Consider the following 22,660-nt stretch of genomic DNA (forward strand, 5'->3'; position numbering starts at 1 on the left):
TGCCAGTTGTAACTCCCACCTTTCTCCTACTCAAGAATGCAAGAGGAATCTTATATTAACCTGGTTCCTTTCTGGGGAAGAAAAAAAAAAACACTTGCCAGGTTCAATTTTTAAAATATATTATTAGAAACAAATTATTTGTATTATACCTCAGAAATGATCAGGAAAATACCAAGTTGAAAACCACTATTCCAGAGAAAGGTAAATGATAAAGTATTTCAATAATGGCACTGGCCAGAATACTGCTTAACCTTGGAAGCCTAAGATAAAAGTAACTTGGGCAAATACATTGCCTCTACTCACCTTCTTATGCCAGTTGGCATTAGTGTTTAATTGGCTGATTTTTATGAAAACCTTCTAATTGTATCTGTTCTTATTCCCACAGTTCATTGTCTTCAATGACCATTCTCTTTTTTTTGTTGTTTATTTTTAAAATATAGATATTTTGAGACAATTTTAGATTCACACATTATTAAAAGAAATAATACAGACATGTCTTCTAGTCATTTAACATATATTCACTGAGGACACAAAGATGAACAAGACACAAGGGAGAGGAACAGCAAACAACATTCATACAATGTGAGACTTACAATGAGAGGTCTGAACTGGAAATTAAGAGTTTCAAATTGTCAGCAGTTGAAACCAGAGAGTGGGTGAAACAAAGCTTTTTCAGAACTCTGGAAATTAAGTAATGGTGTACCACAATCCAAGGAGGTTTTTTCAAGAAAAACGGGTGAATCTCAGTAAGAACAGTGAGTGTGGTGTCATTTAACTTGCCCTACTTCCCATCTCATTCTCCCCAACTTTATTTTCTTGAATGGTTGGCTATCTATTTTCAAAAGACATTTGCTATGTTTGACCGAGGATTTCTGAGTTCTTTGCCACAGGAGAATCTTCAGGCAGTATTCTTGTCAAGTGCAACTCTTTATTTTTATTCCTTATTCAGTACTAGGGTTTGCAGGAAGGTATGTGGACATTATATATGAAGTTCATAGGGTATGGTGGTAGGTTTTCATCATTGCCACCACCCCAGTTCCCAGCACTGGCCACTTCAGACCTTTATCTTAAAAGTCTTGATACTGGTAAGTTCAAATATCACTGATAGTGCTTATGCTTGATTTATATTTTTGTATCACTAAGTTCATCAGATTTTTGTTATGAAGTAGATTTTGATAAGGGAAAGATCTGAGGAACTGCTTAGGATTTGGAAGAGGCTTAAGGTAAGAACATAGCGTGGACTGAATGATTCTGAATAATCTTAGATAATAAACTTAAATGCTTCTAAGTTCTTGCTGGTTCTCCTCATGGTCCATTCATTTCAGTTAAGTAAATGTTTATTGACTACTCTTAGAAATAAAACAATCAACAACTTTTTTTTTTATCTTCAGAGAGCACACAGTTGGGAAAAACCAAAGGTGTACAGTTTCCTTTCTATTCAGACATAATGTATTGTCATTTCTACTGTTAAAATATCTCAAAAAGCATGAGTAGCTAAGAGTATTGACTTTAGAATCAGACTGTCAGGGGTAGATCCCGAAACTCTTACTACCTATATAACCATCGTTGAGATTCTTAACCTCTCTGTGCCTCATGTTTTTTTTTTTTTTGGCATTTTCTTCCTTTGTCTTTTTTTTTTTTTTGGTATTATTAATATACAATTACATGAGCAACATTATGGATACCCCCCATTATCAAGTCTCCACCACATACTGCATTACAGTCACTGTCCATCAGCATAGTAAGATGCTGTAGAATCACTACTTGTCTTCTCTGTGTTGTACTGCCTTCGCCATGTCCCCCCCTACATTATGTGTGCTGATCGTAATGCCCCTTTTCCCCCCTTATCCCTCTCTTCCCCACCCATCCTCCCCAGTCCCTTTCCCTTTGGTAACTGTTAGTCCATTCTCGGGTTCTGTGAGTCTGCTGCTGTTTTGTTCCTTCAGTTTTTCTTTGTTCTCATACTCCACATATGAGTGAAATCATTTGGTACTTGTCTTTCTCCGCCTGGCTTATTTCACTGAGCATAATACCCTCTACCTCCATCCATGTTGTTGCAAATGGTAGTATCTGTTTTTTTCTTATGGCTGAGTAATATTCCATTGTGTATATGTACCACATCTTCTTTATCCATTCATCTACTGATGGACACTTAGGTTGCTTCCATTTCTTGGCTATTGTAAATAGTGCTGCGATAAACATAGGGGTGCATTTGTCTTTTTCAAACTGGGCTGCTGTATTCTTAGGGTAAATTCCTAGAAGTGGAATTCCTGGGTCAAATGGTATTTCTATTTTGAGCTTTTTGAGGAACCTCCATACTACTATCCACAATGGTGCAACTAGTTTACATTCCCACCAGCAGTGTAGGAGGGTTCCCCTTTCTCCACATCCTCGCCAACATTTGTTGTTGTTTGTCTTTTGGATGGTGGCAGTCCTTACTGGTGTGAGGTGATATCTCATTGTGGTTTTAATTTGCATTTCTCTGATGACTAGTGATGTGGAGCATCTTTTCATGTGCCTGTTGGCCATCTGAATTTCTTCTTTGGAGAACTGTCTGTTCAACTCCTCTGACCATTTTTTAATTGGATTATTTGCTTTTTTGTTTGTCGAGGTGCATGAGCTCTATATATTTTGGATGTCAACCCTTTATCGGATCTGTCATTTATGAATATATTCTTCCATACTGTAGGATGCCTTTTTGTTCTATTAATAGTGTCCTTTGCTGTACAGAAGCTTTTCAGTTTAATGTAGTCCCACTTGTTCATTTTTGCTTTTGTTTCTCTTATCCGGGGAGATATGTTCTTGAAGAAGTTGCTCATGTTTTTGTCCAAGAGATTTTTGCCTATGTTTTTTTCCAAGAGTTTTATGGTTTCATGACTCACATTCAGGTTTTTGATCCATTTTGAGTTTACTTTTGTGTATTGGGTTAGACAATTATCCAGTTTCATGCTCTTACATGTAGCTGTCCAGTTTTGCCAACACCAGCTGTTGAAGAGGCTGTCATTTCCCCATTGTATATCCATGGCTCCTCTATTGTATATTAATTGACCGTATATGTTTGGGTTAATATCTGGACTCTCTGTTCACTAGTCTATGGGTCTGTTCTTGTGCCACTAGCAAATTGTCTTGATTACTGTGGCTTTGTAAGTAGAGCTTGAAGTTGGGAAGCAAGATCCCCCCTGCTTTATTCTCCCTTCTCAAGATTGCTTTGGCTATTCGGGGTCTTTTGTGGCTCCATATGAACTTTAGAACAATTTTTCCAGTTTGTTGAAGAATGCTGTCGGTAATTTGTTAGGGATTGCATTGAATCTATAGATTGTTTTAGGCAGGATGGCCATTTTGATGATATTATTCTTCCTAGCCAAGAGCATGGGATGAGTTTCCATTTGTTAGTGTCCTCTTTACTTTCTCTTAGGAGTGTCTTGTAGTTTTCAGGGTATAGGTCCTTCACTTCCTTGGTTAGGTTTATTCCTAGGTATTTTATTCTTTTTTATGCAATTGTGAATGAATTGTTTTCCTGATATCTTTCTGCTAGTTAATTGTTTGTATAGGAATGCAACAGATTTCTGTTTATTGATTTTTGTATCCTGCAATTTTGCTGAATCTAGATATTAGTTCTAATAGTTTTGGAGTGGAGTCTTTAGGGTTTTTTATGTACAATATGTCATCTGCAAACAGGGACAGTTTAACTTCTTCCTTGCCAATTTGGATGCCTTTTATTACTTTGTTCTGTCTGATTGCCATGGCTAAGACCTCCAGTACTATGTTGAATAAAAATGGGGAGAGTGGGCATCCTTGTCTTGTTCCCGATCTTAGGGGAAAAGCTTTCAGCTTCTTGCTGTTAAGTATGATGTTGGCTGTGGGTTTGTCATATTTGGCCTTTATTATGTGGAGGTACTTGCCCTCTATACCCATTTTGTTGAGAGTTTTTATCATGAATGGCTGTTGAATTTTGTCAAATGCTTTTTCAGCATCTATGGAGATGATCACGTGGCTTTTGTCCCTCTTTTTGTTGGTGTGGTGGATGATGTTGATGGATTTTCCAATGTTGTTCCCTGGGATGAATCCCTCTTGATCATGGTATATGATCCTTTTGATGTATTTTTTAATTTGGTTTGCTAATTCTGCCTTATGTTTTATAATCCATAAAAGGAGTAGCATGCTGCCTGTATTGTAGGGTTGTTGTGAAGGTGTAATCATTTAGTTTGTGTAATGTTGTAGAGCAGTGCTTGGCATACAGCTGTGCTGTATAAGAGAAATACTGTCATTGTCATCATTACTTTTCCACTGCCTTTATTTCTCTACATCTCCTTATTGCTCTGCCTCTGCAGTCTGTCTGCATACCCTTACCTGTCTGTATTGTGGGCTAATGAAAACTCTTAAGTCACAACAGAACATTAGGGTAATAGAAGGAATTTACAACCTATTTGCAGTAGTCATTTATTGAATCCCTACTGTGCAGTTAGTGTGGATATAGACAAAATATTGGAATAAAACTCCTTGTTAACATTGGTTACTGAGTTTTAAGATCTAAAGATAGTTTTTATTTTCTATATTTTTAAAATTTTCCACTATAAAAGTTTTTATAATTAGAAATTAATAAATAGAAGTAAATCAAACTAAAAACCAAAATGATTTCAAGTCATCCTTTTACCACACAACAGCAAAATCCTGATTCCCCCTTAAAATTCAAAAGGATAAAAAAAGGAAAAAAAGACTCAAAGCATATATCCCAAGTCCTCCAGTCCCCCACTATCATTTATTAGTCTGTATGGTACCTTTATGGAAATCAGGAAAAAGTACCATGCTCTACTATGCCCCCTTCACAAAATTGTCTTTCAAAGGTCTCCATTCTGAGAGGGAAAAGCCCAGTGGTAATCAGAGCTTGACAAGGTGACTGATTTCAACCCTGGCAAACCTCCTTAACCGGTTGTCTTTATGTAGTGTGAAACTGCACAACTCTATGACATGGCCTTAATCAGTGTGCAACTGAGCTCTCTCCTAAGTCTCTCATCTTATTTAATTAAACCTTTCCTTCACTGAGTGCCAGCTAAGTGGTAAATATCATTTTTTAATTTAAATTAAGGTATCACTGATATACAATATTATGAAGGTTTCACATGAACAACATTGTGGTTATTACATTCACCCATATTATCAAGTCACCCACACCCTGTTGCAGCCACTGTCGATCAGTGTAGTAAGATGCTATAGAATCATTACTTGTCTTCTCCGTGCTATGCTACCTTCCCTGTGACCTACCTATATTGTGTGTGCTAATTATAATGCCCCTTAATCCCCTTCTTTCTCTTTCCCCAGCCCTTTCCCTTTGGTAACCACTAGTCCCTTCTTGGGGTCTGTGTCGGCTGCTGTTTTGTTCCTTCAGTTTTGCTTTGTTGTTAAACTCCACAAATGAGTGAAATCATAGTAAATATTTTTTAAGATTAAAGTATCATTGATATACACTCTTATGAAAGTTTCACATGAAAAACATTGTGGTTACTACATTCACCCATATCATCAAGTCCCCCCCAACACCCCATTGCAGTCACTGTCCATCAGCGTAGTAAGGTGACCCCCCACACACACACCATATGTGCCAATCATAATACCTCTCAATTCCCTTTTCCCTCCTTCCCCACCCGCCCTTCCCCACCCCTCCCCTTTGGTAACCGCTATCCCTTCTTGGAGTCTGTGAGTTTGCTGCTGTTTTGTTCCTTTAGTTTTGCTTCATTGTTATACTCTACAAATGAAGGAAATCATTTGGTACATAAATACCATTCTTAACAGTTACATCAGGTAATCTTTTTCTTCCTTATATGCCATAATTATTCTCACATTTATTAGTTTGCTCATTCTGGCATATTTTGGGAGGCCATCCCCCATTTAGATGCTCTTGTCTCCCCAAGAACTATTTTCCTTGAAGCCTTCTTTGCTTACTCCAGTACACATTATTCTTCTGGTCTTCAGTCTGTCCCACTTACTTATCCTACTCTTTTGTAGCCATTAAGTTACTTACCTTGTTATCTTTCATTCCAACAAATATTCACTGATGTTCCCCCCTGTGCCTGGTAATGTTGTAGGCACTGAAGATATTACAGTAGTGAATGAAACAAACGTTTGCCCTCAAAGAACATAAATTCTAGAAGGGGAAGATGGATAGTAAGCAGACTTAATTATTTGATTCATGTGTCTTACTTATCTTACTAGCCATAGAATGTAAACCCCAGGGATAAGGAATTATATTTAAGAACAGAAAATTTATTTCAGTACCTATCCAGATATTTCGTAGATACTCACTGAAATTCTCAAAAACTTGTCAGTGACTTTCATTTTAATTTGCTTAGCTGAAAAGTATTTTGTGGCATATATTTGGGCTTTAGACTGGTCTAAACTATTGCAAAAGGTTGGAGACAAGTAGTGTAACCATATTTATATTATTAATGAAGTGTTAAAATTGTGTCATTTATATTTGCCTGGATTTATCTATTTGTTTACTTTTTTTTCTTTATCATACCTCTTTTTTACTTTGTATCCAAGAAAATACAGGAATTTGGGGCAAAATAGTGAGGTTTCCTTTCAACTAAAAATGTTGGGTGGTTATTTGTCATGCAAAGATTCTGAAGCAGGCACTAATGGGTGAAAGTATGAAATAAGATGTGGTACAGGCTTTTGAGGGTCAGGATCTATATGGAGGGGCTGACTGAAGAAACTCTGGCTTCAGATTATTTGTAAAAGCAGTCAGTTTTTTAAAATTAGTTAAATGAAAGTGGGAAATAAGTGTAGAAGGATATCCCTCTGTTGTTAGCCTAGATAAGTGAGGATGAGGCAAATGAGTTCTTGAATTGGAAGGTTATACAAAAAACCACCATAAACTAGTCATGCTTTTCAATAGAAACCTTGATGGAAATAAAACTGAAGCTAATGGATAATAAAAATGTGTGTAAGGTACCTTTTATGTTAGGTGTTAGGGACCTTTTTAGTGAGAAACTTCATTATCAGGCACATAGCTGTGTTCTAAAATGTCAGATAAACAATACTAAGCATGAACTAAAAATGTCAGTATTAAAAGTTGACTAGAAAATCTATAACATTTGGAGAAAGTTTAGGTTAAGTTTTACGGTTTGGCAAGGTGACTGATTTCAACCTGCACAGACTTCCTTAGTGGGTTGTCTTTGCAAGTGTGAAACTGTACAACTCATTGACATGGCCTTAGTCAGGTAGGTAGAGATTAGGCCCGTGCAGGAGCATACTTACTGGCATTCCCCAGGGCAGATTCAGAAGGCACGGAGATACTGGGAGGTGTGGCCCCTCCCAGAATGCCCTAGGTTTGATGCTCGCACTGCCACTGTGCTGTCCTGAGCTGTGTCGAAGTAATTTGTTTCTGCTCCTCCTGACCACACTCACTCTTTACCATTTGGGTAATGTGTTTTCTTCCCTTCTGGAATAATTTTCTTATTTCATTTTACCCTTCCCCATGGTTTATTCCTGTTTAACTCTCACCCTAGTTGTGATTTCAACCAGGAAGTTGTTCTTGATACCCTAAATTCACTTTAGATTTTTTTTTTTGTTATTGAAGGTATTTGAAAAATACTCTATATATGTCCCATTGTAGCATTAACATACATTGTAGTGCTTCCTTCAGCAGCACATGCACTAAAATTGGAACAATACAGAGAAGATAAGCATGGTCCCTGCACAAGGATGACATGCAAATTTGTGAAGCATTCCTTATTTTTAGAATATAACCAGTGACTCTCACATCTTCCTATGTTGACAGATAGTAACTGCACTAGTGGGGGTGAGGATTTAATAATATGGCTAACTGTTGAACCACTGTGTTGTGTACTTGAAACCAATATTAGATTGTGTATCAACTGTACTTAAGTAAAAAGGAATGTCCAGTCACGTTACACATTTGAAACTAGTATGTTATATGTCAGTTATACCTCAATAAAAAAATATACTTCAAAGAAAAGAAAACATACATTGTAATTGTTAGTAATTGCCTGCTTCCTCAGTTATTATCTGTGACTAGATTGTCAGTTCCAGGAGAGCAAAAAATCAGGTTGGCTTTTTTACTAAATATCAGTACTTAGCTGATATACAGGTATATATAGAAAATAGCATTGTTTTGACAGACAAATACATTCTAACATGGCTCTTTTCCTTCTTAAGGGATTTTGGGCACAGAGGATTTTGGATCTCATTTATAAGATTGTGTTCTTGTCTTCAGGAGTTCATACTCTAGTTTGGAGAGCCAAAATAGAAGCCCATTAAAAAAAGTAGAATGATAAAAGGTAAAGGCCATTATGTGAAACTAGTTCAAAAGCTGACCCAAAGTAAAATAAAAAATAGTCCAACTAAAAATGTTGGCAAGATCTTGTGAATTCAGAGCAGGCAAGATATCATTGGATGTTAGAGTAGTCTATAAAGGAAGACTTGATAATTTTTGATTGGATGTTCAAGGTAAGAATTGACTATGCAGGCGAGAGGAGGAGGAACTGTTTGGACCTGTTATACACTAACAGTGTGCACTATAGAGTATTTGTAATAAATGGAAATAATGCAACTATATATGCCTTATAAACTATTAATTCAGATTTTTCATGTCATTTCCTCCTCTCCCATCATTTTAAGTTAGTGAATTTTTACTTGAAATGTATATTTCTAATTTACTTCACTTTTGTCCCTTTTTTCTTAATATTTTGGTTCCAAAAGATGAAAGCCTATTTATCTCTCTGAAATGTGTCCTTTTAAAATTTGAGTACTTCCCTGTAGGAAAAAAAAATGACAGGAGATTAGTTTTCCATTTTGTTGACTGTTACTTTTGATTATTTGCCACAGTTGACTTGAGACAAGAAATAGTCTCTTCTTAGGCTTATTTTTTATTTATGAAGTAGAAATAATACTGCCTGCCCTGCCAATCTTGCAGATTGATCTTGCTGATAAAATGAGATAATATAACAAAAGTTAATTGAAAAGGATAAAAAGTGTTCTAGAAATGCAAGTTGTATGTTTTTTCCATTCTAATTTATGTTTGGTATAGAGAGTTTCTTGTGCTATTTCTCAGCATGGAAGTGTTATATTGCTGTTACATTGCAAAATTGTATTTTAGAATTCTTGGTTTTAGACAGAAGCTTTAATGAGGCATGGATGGTTTGCTCTGGACCAGCTGTTTTCACTTCCCATAGAATTCTCCTTTTGGTGCTTCAGTTATTGCAATTTTAAGTGGCCTTGTGGTGGGCATTTCCTTTCTGGATGACCCTTCTGATTCATTCAGCTATGGATGAGGACATGGGGATTTAGGGCATCAATCAAATTCCATCTTAATAATATATGATAAGGTTTTGTTTTTGTTGTGTTATTTCCTTGAAAACTGGGTTTAACTTTAATTATGTTTTGGGCTTTAACTACTTAACTTGGTCTCCCAGTACTTATTAGATATAAATTTACATCAAGAGTGATCTTTCACCTGAGAGTGATCTTTTGAAATGCTATCTAATATTCTGAAGTTTCACTTTCTTTTTTGTTTTACTCTTTTAAAAATTTGTGTATTTTATGAGAACAATTTTTAACAGCACTTTTAAAGTGCTCCCTATTTGCCAATCCCTTTTAAAACATGTATTTTTTGAAGACTTAACTGTAACTTTATTAGGCCCACATAATTACTTCTTAAAAAATTGATATATAATTGACATATAACTTATTAGCTTCAGGTATATACCATAATATTTAATATTTGTATATACTGTGAGATGATGACCACAGTAAGTCTGCTTGACATCTGTCACCATACAGTTACAAATTTTTTTTCTTGTAATGAGAACTTTTAAGATTTACTCTCTTAGCAGCTTTCAGATATGCAATATGGTATTATTAACTATAGTCGCCTTGCTGTTCTGAAACAGTATTATGATAAAGGAGGGAAGAATGTACAATGGGAAAAAGACATAAATGGTGTGGGAAAAACTGGACAGCTACCTGCAAAAGAATGGAACTGGATCACTATCTTACACCAGACACACACAAAAAAACTCAAAATGGATTAAAGACCTAAATATAAGACCTGAAGCCATAAAACTACTAGAAGAAAACATAGGCACTAAACTCTTGAACACCAACATGAGAAATTTTTTTCTGGACATGTCTCCCCAAGCAAAGGAAGCAAAAACAAAAACAACAGTTGGGACTATATCAAACTAAAAAGCTTCTTTACAGCAAAGGAAACCATCAACAAAACAAAAACACATTTTTATGGGAGAATGTATTTATAAAACAATATATCTGATAAGGGGCTAATACCCAAAATATATAAAGAATTCATTCAACTCTATAACAAAAATAATGATGAGAATCTGATTTAAAAAATGGGTGGAGGACCTGAATAGGTATTTTTCCAAAGAAGACAAACAGATGGCCAACAGACACATGAAAAGATGCTCATCATCAGGGAGATGCAAATCAAAACTACAATGAGATTATCACCACTGCACCAGTCAGAATGGCTACTATCCAAAAGATATAGGAAATAACAAGTGTTGGCAAGGATGTGGAGAAAAGAAAACCCTCATACACTGCTGATGGGATTGGTGCAGCCACTATGGCAAGCATTATGAAGGTTTCTCAAAAAACTAAAAATAGAAATACCATATGACTCAGCAATTCCACTTCTGAGAATCTACCCAAAGAAAACAAAATCATTAAATCAAAAAGATATATGGATCCCTTTTTATTATTTAACAAATAATGTTTATGTTTATTAAAGCATTATTTACACTAGCCAAGATATGGAAGCAATTGAAGTGTGTCCATTAATAGGTGAATGATAAACAAGATTGGTACATATATAGAATGGAATATTGTTCAGCCATAAAAAAGAAATGTACCATTTGCAGCAATATGGATGAATCTAGAAGGTATTATACCAAGTGAAATAAGTCAGAAAGAGAGGAATACCATATGGTTTCACATATATGTGGTATCTGAAAAATAAAACAAATAGCCTCATAAACACAGAGAATAGACAGTTGGTTAAAGTGGTGGGGAGGAGGGTGGGCAAAATAGTTGAAGGGAATAAAGAGTTACAAACTTCAAACTATAAAATAATTTAGTCATAGGGGTATAAATATAGCATAGGGAATACAGCTTATAAGGCACTATCTTTGTATGGTAACGGTAACTATACGGTGAGCATATAATATATGTAGTTGATGAATTACTGAGTTTTTCATCTGAAATTAATATTGTGAATAAACCATATCTCAAATAAAAATGATTTGAAAAGTTCAACCAAAAACAACACCTTGTTATTAATTCTTAAAATACCTCTATGAGAGAGGTTCTGTTTTTTTCCATTTTACAGATGAAGAAAGCGAGGCAGTGAGTTACTGAGAAGTTACGTGACTTATCCAGGGTCACACATCTATTAATAAACAGCTAGGAAGAGAATATACACAATCTTATTTTAGAATAATTGCTTTTAACCACTACATTGTACTGTTTTTTGTGTCATCACATTGTCTTTGAAAAGATTAGAAAACACAGAATTGAATAAGGTTCATTTTGTAAACATTAGCCTTTTACCCTGATTAAACTTGATTCGTTTTTTCCATTCATCAGCACCTATTTACTAAACTTTTTCTATGTTCCAGACACTGCTTTGCAGTAAGTGCTGTTTTGAACAGGATGTACATAGCCTCTGACCTCATGGATTTTATATTCTAGCAGAGGACACAAATGCTAATAATAAGTTCAACTAATGAATGAATTTGCAGTTGTGATAAGTGCTACAAAGGAGGAATTTGAGAGTAGTTTTTGATGGGTATTGATAACATTGTCTTAGAAGTTAGTGAAGGATTCTATGAGAATATGGCATTTGAACTAAGCTTTGAAAGAAGACTTTCTGTTTCTGCCTGAGGATATAACTAAAAGTGGAGACTTAGAACCACCTATTAGAACTGCATAGCACCTGGAAGAGATAAGCTAAACTCTGTATATATCTCATTGGCTTGATACACACCTCATTGGTCCTGAAATTATTATTGTTTTTTATATGTGCTACCCAGTGCAATTGACATTTATAAGGTTGACACAGTCATGAAATAGATTTTTCTTCATATTCTATTAAGACAGGGAAGTTATAAAATAGAGAGCGAGGAAGGGTCTCCAGAAGTCTTATTCTCCTGTTTTACCAGTATACAAAAAGAGCCCCAGAAAATTCTGATTTGCCCAGAGGTGGTCGTGGTTGGCTTTTTTTTTTTTTTAAGTTTCTTATAAGTAGTGTAAATGAAAAAGATGTATTTCTAAGGTACTTTGGTTATTTGAAAAAGTCACTTATTGAAAAGATTTTTTTCCTCAATTATATGAGAAAATGTTATGTTAATACAGCATTTGTATTTAAAGCAGTTTCACAACTAGCGTCCTTCAGCCCTACTGGCAGTAAGGGTAAGCCTTGTGTTTTTTCTCTCTGTAACTAGAGTGACTTGAATAAAATTGAAAAAGAAAAAATAGGAAAAAAAGATGGTACTTTAGAAGTTTATAACCAGAAACTATTCTGCATAATTTGACTCTATATGATAGCAGTATTCATGAGAAATGTCTTTTTTTTTTAACTGTACAAAAATGTTACCTGTGTTTGGAATGTGGTGGAACTTCCTTAGAGTGTCTGTTCTCTGTTTAATATTTACTTATAAGAAATATTCATCCCAGAAGACCCAGCCATTAGTTAATAGAAGAAAATTACATCCCTCTAATTCTTGACTTACCAATTATCAAAGAAAACATTATAAGAAAGCTTCATATTGTGTAACAGAGTTTACAGGAAAGTCATTTTCTTTTTGACTGAATCATCTCATTTTTGATAGATTGCAAAGGTCGACTGCAAGGAAGTACTAGACATCATATGTAATCTGGAATCCGAGGGTCAGGATAACACAGCATTTGTTCTTTGTACAACTTACCTTACCCAGCAGCTCCAAACTGCAAGTGTATATTGTTCTTGGTAAGTATATTTAGTTTTTATTCCCTTTGTTAGTACATAGTATAGCATTAGGGTTTATATAAAACATGGGTTTGTTTCAAATTTAAAGTCTACGCAAGTTAAATGATGACATGTGAATTAAATCCTTTCAAGCCAGTGCATTAAATTAAAAATATTATTGGTTTAATTTTTCTAGAAAACTCCAAAATAGAGGGTAAAAAGTTTGAGCTCCTCTTGATCATCCTATAGAGGGTTGTCTGTTAACACCAATATATATGTCTTCTTTGAAGATAAAATTACAGCAATATGAAACAAATTGGTCTTAGATTGTTTTCCTTTATATTTGTTTTACCTTCTGGTAGTCACTTTCCCCCACTTACTTGGAAACCCACTAATTATCTAGATTTCTAGGTCAAACTTGCACTAGAGAAGAAATCCATTTGAATAGTAATCTCCTTTGCAACTGCATTATTCTGTAGCAAAATTGCATTATTTTGGTTTTTACTCAATTTATATCTTGTTTGCCCACAGAGTACTTAGTTGCTAAAAAGAAGAAACCGTGTAACCCATGGTTCTTTTCAGTTCTAACTACTGAATCTCTTTAGGGCAAAGGGACAAACCTGATAAATAGGAAACCTCTAAAATATAAGATTCTGTCAATAAGTATCAGATTAATGGTATGCATAATACTATAGGAGATTAGAAAAAGGTGCTCATTGAACACCAGTGTTTAAGAAAGCTCTGAGGAAGAAGGTAATATTTGAGCCTTAATTCAAAGAATGGGTTGGGTTTGCATAATCTGGATAAGAGGAGACTGGAATTTAGAACCTAACCTAAGGATAGCTTGAAGTTGTAAATCAGCATTCTATTTTATGGAAAACCTAGTAAAACTGTTCATATACTCTAGCCTTCATTGATCTCCCTCTGGAACATCTGTATTTGTATAGTATTATGGTTAGTATTTTGTATGTTATATTTCTTTTTGTTTACTGTTTTATATAGAAATAATACTAAAATTTTACATTGAGTATTGATATAGAAATAATATATAGAAAAATTAATTTATATAGAAACATTACTTCACACTTTGTTAAACGTAAGCTTCTATCAAGCAATTCAGTGCTGCTTCCATATAAATTGCCTCACCCAATAGTCATCATAATCATTGTACAGATGAGGCAGTGGAGGATAGAGGGATCAGAGAAGTTTTGTGATTGCCTAAAGTCTCAAGGTTAAAGTGGTAGAACTGAAATTCAATTCCAGGGTTTTTGACTCTTAATACAGTGCTTTTCTTCTGTGTGGTTGTTTTCTTGGCGCAGGGCCAGAATTCAAATACCACTCCTCTGCCAAGTCCACTATGCCAGAGTTAACATTTCCTGTGAGACAGGAGATGGTGGAATGACTACTTAAATATATTTTGTAATAATCACTGTGGGCATCTTGTTAGGAAATCAAAAAAGGGGTGATATAAATAAAAAGAATTAGTAGTGAAATTTTTTATCATTCTATCAAGTAGAAGAGCTCCCCCCCCCATGCATTACAGATTAGATATTTTAGCCTCAGTAAAACAGATTGTATTTACTTGAGGAACAAACCCCAGTTTTTCTTGTTACAGTTAACTTCTTTGCCTGTAATGAAAAAATATCTCTTAGTTATACTAGGTTTTCAACGTGCAAAGAATACATTAAATCATATATGAGATGTGCTATAGATTATAAAGTGTTTTTAAAACGATAGTTACACAGTGCTTTTAATATTCCTATACAACTTCCCTTTTACAGTGATCCATAATTTTTTTTTCTTCCCTTCTTCACTCAGCCACCATTAGCCCTTCCAAGGATATTAGTGGCTCTAGGATTAATGCTGCTCCCCTGCAGCTGGAAGGGATTAACAGGGACAGGGATTTCCCCCTTGTTGGCTTCCCGAGAAGGTGTAATTGAATAAAGTAAATAAAAACAAATTACTTAACATTTTGTTAAAAGGAAGCTTCTACCAAGCAATTCAAAGAGAAGTAGAACCTAAAATTTTAGAGTTCAGAACCTTTTTTTTTTGGAAGTGGGGTATTGGAGTTAGAATAGCCATAACATAAAACAGTGAATTTTACTAAAGAAAATGACTCTCAGAAATCTTGTTCAAATAGGATAGATTTTTTTGTTGTGTTGGGGAGTTCCTAAGTTGAAGGTAGTTGGCTATATAGAATTTTGGTCTAGAAATGATTTTTTAAAATTAAGTGCTAATTCTGATAAAAGTATTTTTAAAAATAACAATAAAGTTGGAATATTTACTTTTAAACACATATACTAGAATTTCTTATTTGGAAGTGTCATTCTTGAATGTGCTCACCATTGAAGGTATTTGGAATGTTAACTATGTGACTATCACCCAAAAGTCTTTACTCCTCTAGATATTTCCTTTGGAGACATTTAAAAGTCACAGTAAAATGTATCTTATTACTTTATAGCAGTCACTGTATTATTGGTATCAGAAGGTATATCACTTAGCTTATTCATTAATTTGGCCTCAGAAGATTTTTGACTGTCTGCAAAAAGCAAAGAAGTGATGGAGTAATGAGTTCCTATAGATGTCAGGCAATGGTAATATAATTAGAGTAGCCATGCAAGTGGAAAGATAACCATTTTGAATGGGGCAGTATACATATAGGTGTATATAATTACCAGTGCTACCTTAAAAATTAAAATTATACAATTGAACTTTAAACTTCCACATCAAGCTTTCAGTGAGTATTTGATAGGTTAACCTTTGCATCCTGTAATGTCTCTGATAAATCTTGTGTGTTGTACATTTGTGTTTCTTCAGGTGTAATTTCATATCTGTTTTCTCCTAACTAGACTGTGATATAGCAGGGTCAACATATATGTTGTCTGATTCACAGTTGAGTCCTCAACACCTGGCAAAGATGAGAATGAGGTTGTGAGAATCAACTACTACACTTGCAGGAGCCTTCTTTAGGAGGTGGTCATTCTTTAATTCCATGAAGTTTTCTTTGCCTCATTTCTAAAAGCCTAAATTCTAGATCTCAGCATGACATGTTAACTGATCCTCATGGGCCTCCTGCTCTGTAGAAACATAGTGTATGTTATAGTTCTTACGTGGTAGCTAGATCTCTGGCAAAATGTGTTTCCTGCTGTTAATAAAACTATTTTTCTATTGATTTTTGTGAATTCATATATAATTGGTTAACTTGAGGTAGGCAGTGAGTAAATTTGAGGGTGCAGTAAATCATATTAACATTGGAAACATCCATATGAATGGAATCATTTTCAATATATTCCTTAATGTTTGTTCATTTAAAAAAAAAATCACATCATTGCAGTGTGGTAACTGAAGTATTTGTCCTAGTGCAAGTATGATCTAGCAGGCTCTAAGTTACTATTTATTGGTGGTTTCATTTTTCCATTGTACAGATTTGAGTGGTGATTAAAGTGACATTTTGGCATTCTCACAAGTAATATACATACTGGTTGTTGTGGTTTCATTCAGCACATTTAAGTTTGGGTAGATGATAGTAATTTTAAATCATTGAATTGTAACTGTGCAAATATGTAAGTAAATATAAATACATGATAAAATGCCCTTTTTTGATGGCTATTTGGAGTTAAAAAAATTAGAGCTTGGAATATTTAATTGGGTATAAATCAAGCTCTAGACATTCTGATTTATTTTTTAAAAATTACTTAGGGAACCTTAATTTTTTTAATCATTTTACCAGCTATACCTAACTTTAAACTTACAGCTCATTGATGAATTTTAGGTGGTTCATCTCCTTTACCCTTTTATCTTCAGAATCAGATTTTAATGGCTTTGGTAATTTGTTATTTTCAAATAAGATAGATCTCACATACATGTATATGATAGTTTTTAAAAATCTCTGAGCATATGTAATTCTTCATTTCCTTTGTTATTCAGAATTTTTCACTGTTCTCAAAAGTTTTTATTACTAAGATGCTTACACCTGAATGAAGCAATCTTATGAGTTTAAAAAAATGAACAGTTACTCCATTTACTTGTCTGGCTTGTAGCTATTTTTGAAGCTGAGCTATCTCAGTCTTTACTTGCTTTGGTTAAGAAAGCAACACTTAGCCACCAGTGACAACTAAAGGCATTTTAAGTTAATTTTGTTACAGCTCAAATTTGCCATCATTAAATGTAAGCTTTAATCATATATCTTTTGAGAAATACTCATTCCAATCTTGGAAGCAAGTTTTAGTCCTCTAAGAATTTCACGAGAATTCCACTTACCTCTTTAAAAAAAGTATAGGAAAATAAACTCTGTTAAATATGTTTATTTTCAATCTATTATAAAAGAGGTATATTCATTCCTTAAGCTTTGGATTTGTATCCAGATTCCTGGAATAGTCTGTGTTAATAGTAATAATAGAATATTAGCATTCTAAAACTGGCTTGTGAAATAATATGTTGGGTTTTTTTTTTTAATGAAAAAAGTAGAGTATCCATTGAACTTGTACAGAAAAGAGCCACATTATTTTAAGTGATAACATTCTCTTCAGTTTTGCTAAATAATTTTCCTTGCATTCACATTTCACAGTCACATTGGCGTTTATATCCTGGCATTTTCAAGTTTCTATTGCTTTTTCTTGAGAGTTTTCTCCAAACCTTTTCAATCAATGCTTTCAAGTAACTTACTCCTTTCAAGCTTGTCTTTGTTTCCATCATGAATATTTGTGGGGTTTTTAGCTATTTCCAAGAGTGCCATTTTACTAATTTACTAGCAATATTTAAACATTCCAAAATACAGGTAGCATCATGACTTTTAGAGCTGGAAAGGGCCCATGAGATAAGTGTGGAGAAGTACACCATTTGAGTATTTGTTAACTGTATACATTTTGTTAGCAGTATAGTAATGTCTGATGATTCCTGCCTACTAAGTTAGGGTTTGATTAGTCAATAAAATTACTGACGCAGTGGGTGAAACCTTTTGGGATAAGATGGTATCAAAAGAAGTCTTCTAAATCATCAGCATAAAGGAAGTAGTCTTTTGTTGTTTTATCTTTCTTTAGACGCAAAGAACAAAGAAGAGGTAGAATTTTCAGGAAGGAGTCTTAAAAACTTTACCAGTTTGGAAGGAAGAAATAAGGAATATAGACAGCTTTTTCTTTTAGTTTTGTTTGCTGTTAACTTATTTTCATAAGCCAAAAAAATGGGATGGAGAGGTCGACAGCAAATACCAGTTGCTTTAAATGTTTTATCTTAATCCTTCTTTTTATAGGGAATTGACTCTCTTTTGGAGTAAACTGCAAAGAAGAATTGACCCTTCTTTAGACACTTTTTTGGAACGATGTCGTCAGTTTGGTGTCATAGCTAAAACACAGCAGCATTTATTTTGCCTGATTAGAGTTATACAAACTGAAGTGAGTAATTTATGCTTTTTATGCTTAATGTCCTAGAGGGGAGAAATGAGTGGGGAGATAACTTCTCAGGCAACTACTTTTTTAATTAAAGAAAAATGAGAAACAATGGGGTTTAGTAAGATTATGGAATTAGACATATCTAGCTGTTTCTACAGATTGACTTCCTAGGAATCCAAAGTTTTCTTAATGGGAAATAGTAACTTGAAGTGACAGGCCACTGGAGAAAGGAGAAGAGTATGTTTCTTGGCTGTCACCTCAGTGACCCTGTATCTACTTTTACTAGAACAATGTTCTATATTTCATATAGGCGTGTTTGCAAATTAACATAATTATAAATGAAGAAGATATAATTCTATTTTTACCTGCTGAAGATGGAATGAAAGCATCTTTTAGGTTTTAGAGTAATAGAATAGTTCCAGAATCAACTGTCCATAAATTCAAAAATTTTTTAATGCTAACAAAATTTAAAATGTTAGGAAATAAGTATTTCCTAAAATGAAAATGCCATATATAAAACCTTATTTTTTGAGCTCAGCACTGTAGATATACGCTAAGAATGCCAGCCTAGAGATTTGGAATGAATCTTATGCTGTGCTCTATTTTTGTTCTGTTTTGTTTTTAATGTGTACTCATACTGAGTTCTACATATACCCATATCTATATTGGACCATGGATATGTTTTATGGGTTACTTCTTTGACAATATCCAAGGATTGTTCATACTGAAGTCAAGGCACAGTTGTATCTTTGATATTCCCTTCCTTCTTTAATGTAATCTTCAATATCTTCTACTTTATTTTTCTCCAGTGAAGATAGGAAAAAAGTAAAACAGTTATCAAAAGCAAATTCATGGTCAGATAGGTTAGGTAATAATTATTTCTAATCATTGTGAATCAAGTTATGTCTCCTGTCACAGAAAAAACATATTCAAATAATTATAGTATTTACCTTGTTTAAAGAAATTACTGTTACCGCTTGCCTTTTAAAAAGTTTTGTTTTTTAATCTTCAAGGGAAGTATTTATTTTCTATTACTGGGTAACAAATTACCACAAATTTAACACTTAAAACCACAACTGTTTATTAGTTCACAGTTTTATATAGTCGTCCAACACAGTGTGGCAGTGTTTGCTGCCCAGAGTATAAGGCTAAAACTGAGGTGTTGCACTGGGCTGAGTTCTTATCTGGAGGCTCTGTGGAAAGTCTTCTAAGCTTATTCTTACTGTTAACAGAATTCACTTCCTTTCAGTTGTAGGACTAAAGTTCTCATTTTCTTGCTGGCTGTCAGCCGTATAGTCTGTTTTCAGCTCCTGGAAGCCTCCCGCATTCCATCCCTCCATTTTCAAGCTGGTTTAGGCACAAGGACTCCTCCTCCTTCAAATCTGACCTTCTCCATCTGTGACTTGCAGACCTAGATTTAAAGGGCTGGAGTGATTAGGTCAGACCCACCTAGGTGGACTGTTATCTTAAGATCAACTCATTTGGGGCCTTAATTACATTTGCAAAGTCCTTTTTGCCATATAACATCAACATAATCACAGTAATGATACCATATTCACAGGTTCTGCTTACATTCACCCAAGAGAAGATACAAAAGTGAGGATTAACGGGGGTCATTGTAGAATTCTGCTTACCACAAAGAACCACAGAAAATGGGAAAGCTTCTGGAAGACTTAAGGAAAGTGGGTTTTTTTTCTGATATAGACCAAGGAATTTGTGTCCAGATAGATAACCAGAACCCTTTTCTCTTTAATCCTACTCTAGGCTACTTTCCACCATAATCCTTATTTGAGCTATTTGTTTTGAAGGGTGGAAAATATGTGGACTGGTAGGTAGAAGAACGAGTATAGAATTCCTTTCAAATTGGTTGATTCACCTCTAGGTTTTTAAAAAAGGGAGGTGATCTAACCTGTATCAGTTAGGATCTAGTTCTACTTTGAATGATGGATAGCCCACAATTGCGGCAGTGTAAAGAAGATGAAAACTTCTCCCTCACTCATATAGGTATACAGGCCAGAGTTGCTTTAGTGGCTCCACACAGCAGAAGCCCAGGTTCCTTTGCTATCAACACATAGCTTCCACCTCGTGTTCAAGACCTAACTGTTCTGATCCCAGCTTTAACATCTCCGTTCTAGTAAGGAGAGGGGTGGGGAGCAAACCACACTACGGCACACCTTTTCCCCACTCCCTTCAGTATACACCCACACATACATGTGGCTTGGTCTAGCTGCAGGGGAGGCTAGAATAAGTCATTATTCTGGGTGACTTTATAACCAGATAAAAATCAGTTCTGTTTTTGTAAAAGGAGAGGGGGAAAGGATATTGGGGACAGCTGTTAACCAATCACAAGCCCTTGGGAAAGAAAGGGATAGTGATGCTGATGTGGTCATTAGGTCTCTTGCAGAAGGCAACAAGCAGTGTGTAATGGAGAGGGCCTTGTAATAATAGTACATCTTTATTTTTCTGGGATTCTGTTCTCTATAAAATAGCTTAAAGCAGATAATCACTTAAAGTTACTAAACTTTCGTCCTGTGACTTGAGAAAGTCATAAGTGGAAGGGAATGACTTCAGAGAAGCCAGGGTCTCTCTCAACACTATAAAAAAATAGTATGATAGAATGAATGTAGATGTGGTTGTATTTTGAAGTGGAAGGTATAAGAAGAGGGGTAATTGTGAATCCAGTTTATTTGGTCATGGGGCCTTTTTTCATGGAACATATGGTACTACCATTTTGCAATACATGGCTTTATCTAGTTTAATCCCCTCTCTTTAGTAATAAGCTGAAAATCAGAGATGTGTGACTTGTAAGGATCATACACCTCATTCTCAGCAGATTTAGGACTACACTGTGGGTGTCTAGACAAATTGCATAATGTGATTTAAGATTACCATTTGTAAGTCAGAGCACAGAGGACTTGGGGAGCCAGGTAAGTTTTTAAATAATTTACAGGTTCCCAACAAGTTATTATTAACTCCTTTTGGAAGACTCCCAAGATAAACAGCAAAGAATGTCCATTCTTTTTTAAACATCCTAATCTGTTTGACATGGTAAAATCTGTGAAATCACTAGGAACACCTAAAAAAAAAAACTAGAAATACCAGTGTACATTTTGAACAGATATACCAAGATGTTACTTGTTAAAGGAGTGGTGTAAATTAGAGTTTAAGATACGGGATGTGGAGCTGAATTTTGAAGAAATGGATGGACATGAACAAATTGGTGGGTTTTAAACCAGGAAGCTGAAAGAACAAAGAGTGACTTGAAATATTGTATCAAGGGCACATTATATGTAGCCAAGTCAATTGAGCTTTGGAGTTAACATAGGCTGTAAAATGTCTAAGAACTCAGGTTCTGGACACAGATTGCTTTAAGTTTAAATCCTTTCTCTTCTGCTTACTAGCTGGTGACATTGGGCAGTAGCCTTCTGAGTCTTAGTTTCTTCATCTGTAAAATGAGGATAATATATACTAACAGTTTATTTAGAACAGTGCCAAGGATGTAGTAAGGGTTCTGTAAATTGATGGCAATTATTTCTTTCTGTTCTTAGCATTTAGAATGGTGTCCAATACAGAATAACTGCTTAGCAAATTGATTACTGATTTGAATAGTGAAATTTATCTTCATTTTCCATGGTATTCTGTTGAATGTTTTTCTATGTGCCAACATTGTAGTGATCTGATTTCATTATTATATTTCATTTTATAATAGCATCAGGAGGAAAATCTTACACTGTCACTGCAATTGCCATTTTACAGATTAGGAAACTGAGGCTTAGAGGAGTTAAGAACTTTTCACTGTAGTGAAGCTAGGGTTCTCAAAGGCATACTCTTAAGTACTGCATTTTAAGCCACTCTGCCACATAATCCCACTGCTTTACTCATATTATTTTCACATTCCATTTCAACCTCTCACATAAGTCATCTTGTATGCACTAGCCTTTTGTCACATATGACCACATATTTTTCCTGGTTTTTGACTAGTTTTTGAGTCTCTGCTGCTATAGAGAGATTTTCTAATTTTTTGTTGTTTTTCCACAAGAAGCTGATGTTCAGTATACCTGTAACTATAAAGTCCTAATTCTTTTAGGAAATGGGAGAATCATTTATTAAGCCTTGAGGTTTTGAAAACATCCAAGTGTTTCATGACACATGAAGGTTCTTAAATTGCATTCAGTCTTAGGTTCACTTTTATACATGTGTTTCTACTCATACTCATTTAGTCCTTGTCCTTCCTACCCAGCTAAGACAGTTCCTTTTCAAATCCTTCAGTGGCCTTATTTACCTCAAATTC

The 22,660-nt window shown here is 34.7% G+C and overlaps 1 protein-coding gene, 1 long non-coding RNA gene and 1 other non-coding gene across 3 annotated transcripts in view; 2 read left to right on the forward strand and 1 right to left on the reverse strand.

Annotated features, from left to right (window-relative positions):
- RLF (RLF zinc finger) overlaps window positions 1-22,660 on the forward strand; it is a 74,799-nt gene that overhangs the window by 46,960 nt on the left and 5,179 nt on the right. The window contains exons 6-7 of the mRNA XM_017672203.2: window positions 12,867-13,003; window positions 18,231-18,372. Coding sequence (XP_017527692.2) covers window positions 12,867-13,003; window positions 18,231-18,372 — 279 coding nt within the window. The remainder of the gene's footprint in view (window positions 1-12,866; window positions 13,004-18,230; window positions 18,373-22,660) is intronic.
- Window positions 7,633-7,739, forward strand: LOC118972964 (U6 spliceosomal RNA). The gene has a single exon (XR_005062141.1). It is a non-coding gene; the product is annotated as a U6 spliceosomal RNA (small nuclear RNA).
- Window positions 18,383-22,660, reverse strand: part of LOC140848876 (uncharacterized) — a 29,449-nt gene continuing 25,171 nt past the window's right edge. Inside the window, exon 3 of the long non-coding RNA XR_012130132.1 lies at window positions 18,383-19,780. This is a non-coding gene — a long non-coding RNA (uncharacterized lncRNA). The remainder of the gene's footprint in view (window positions 19,781-22,660) is intronic.

The sequence above is a fragment of the Manis javanica genome, chromosome 4, assembly GCF_040802235.1.
Source record: "Manis javanica isolate MJ-LG chromosome 4, MJ_LKY, whole genome shotgun sequence".
In the NCBI taxonomy this organism is placed as follows: Eukaryota; Metazoa; Chordata; class Mammalia; order Pholidota; family Manidae; genus Manis; species Manis javanica.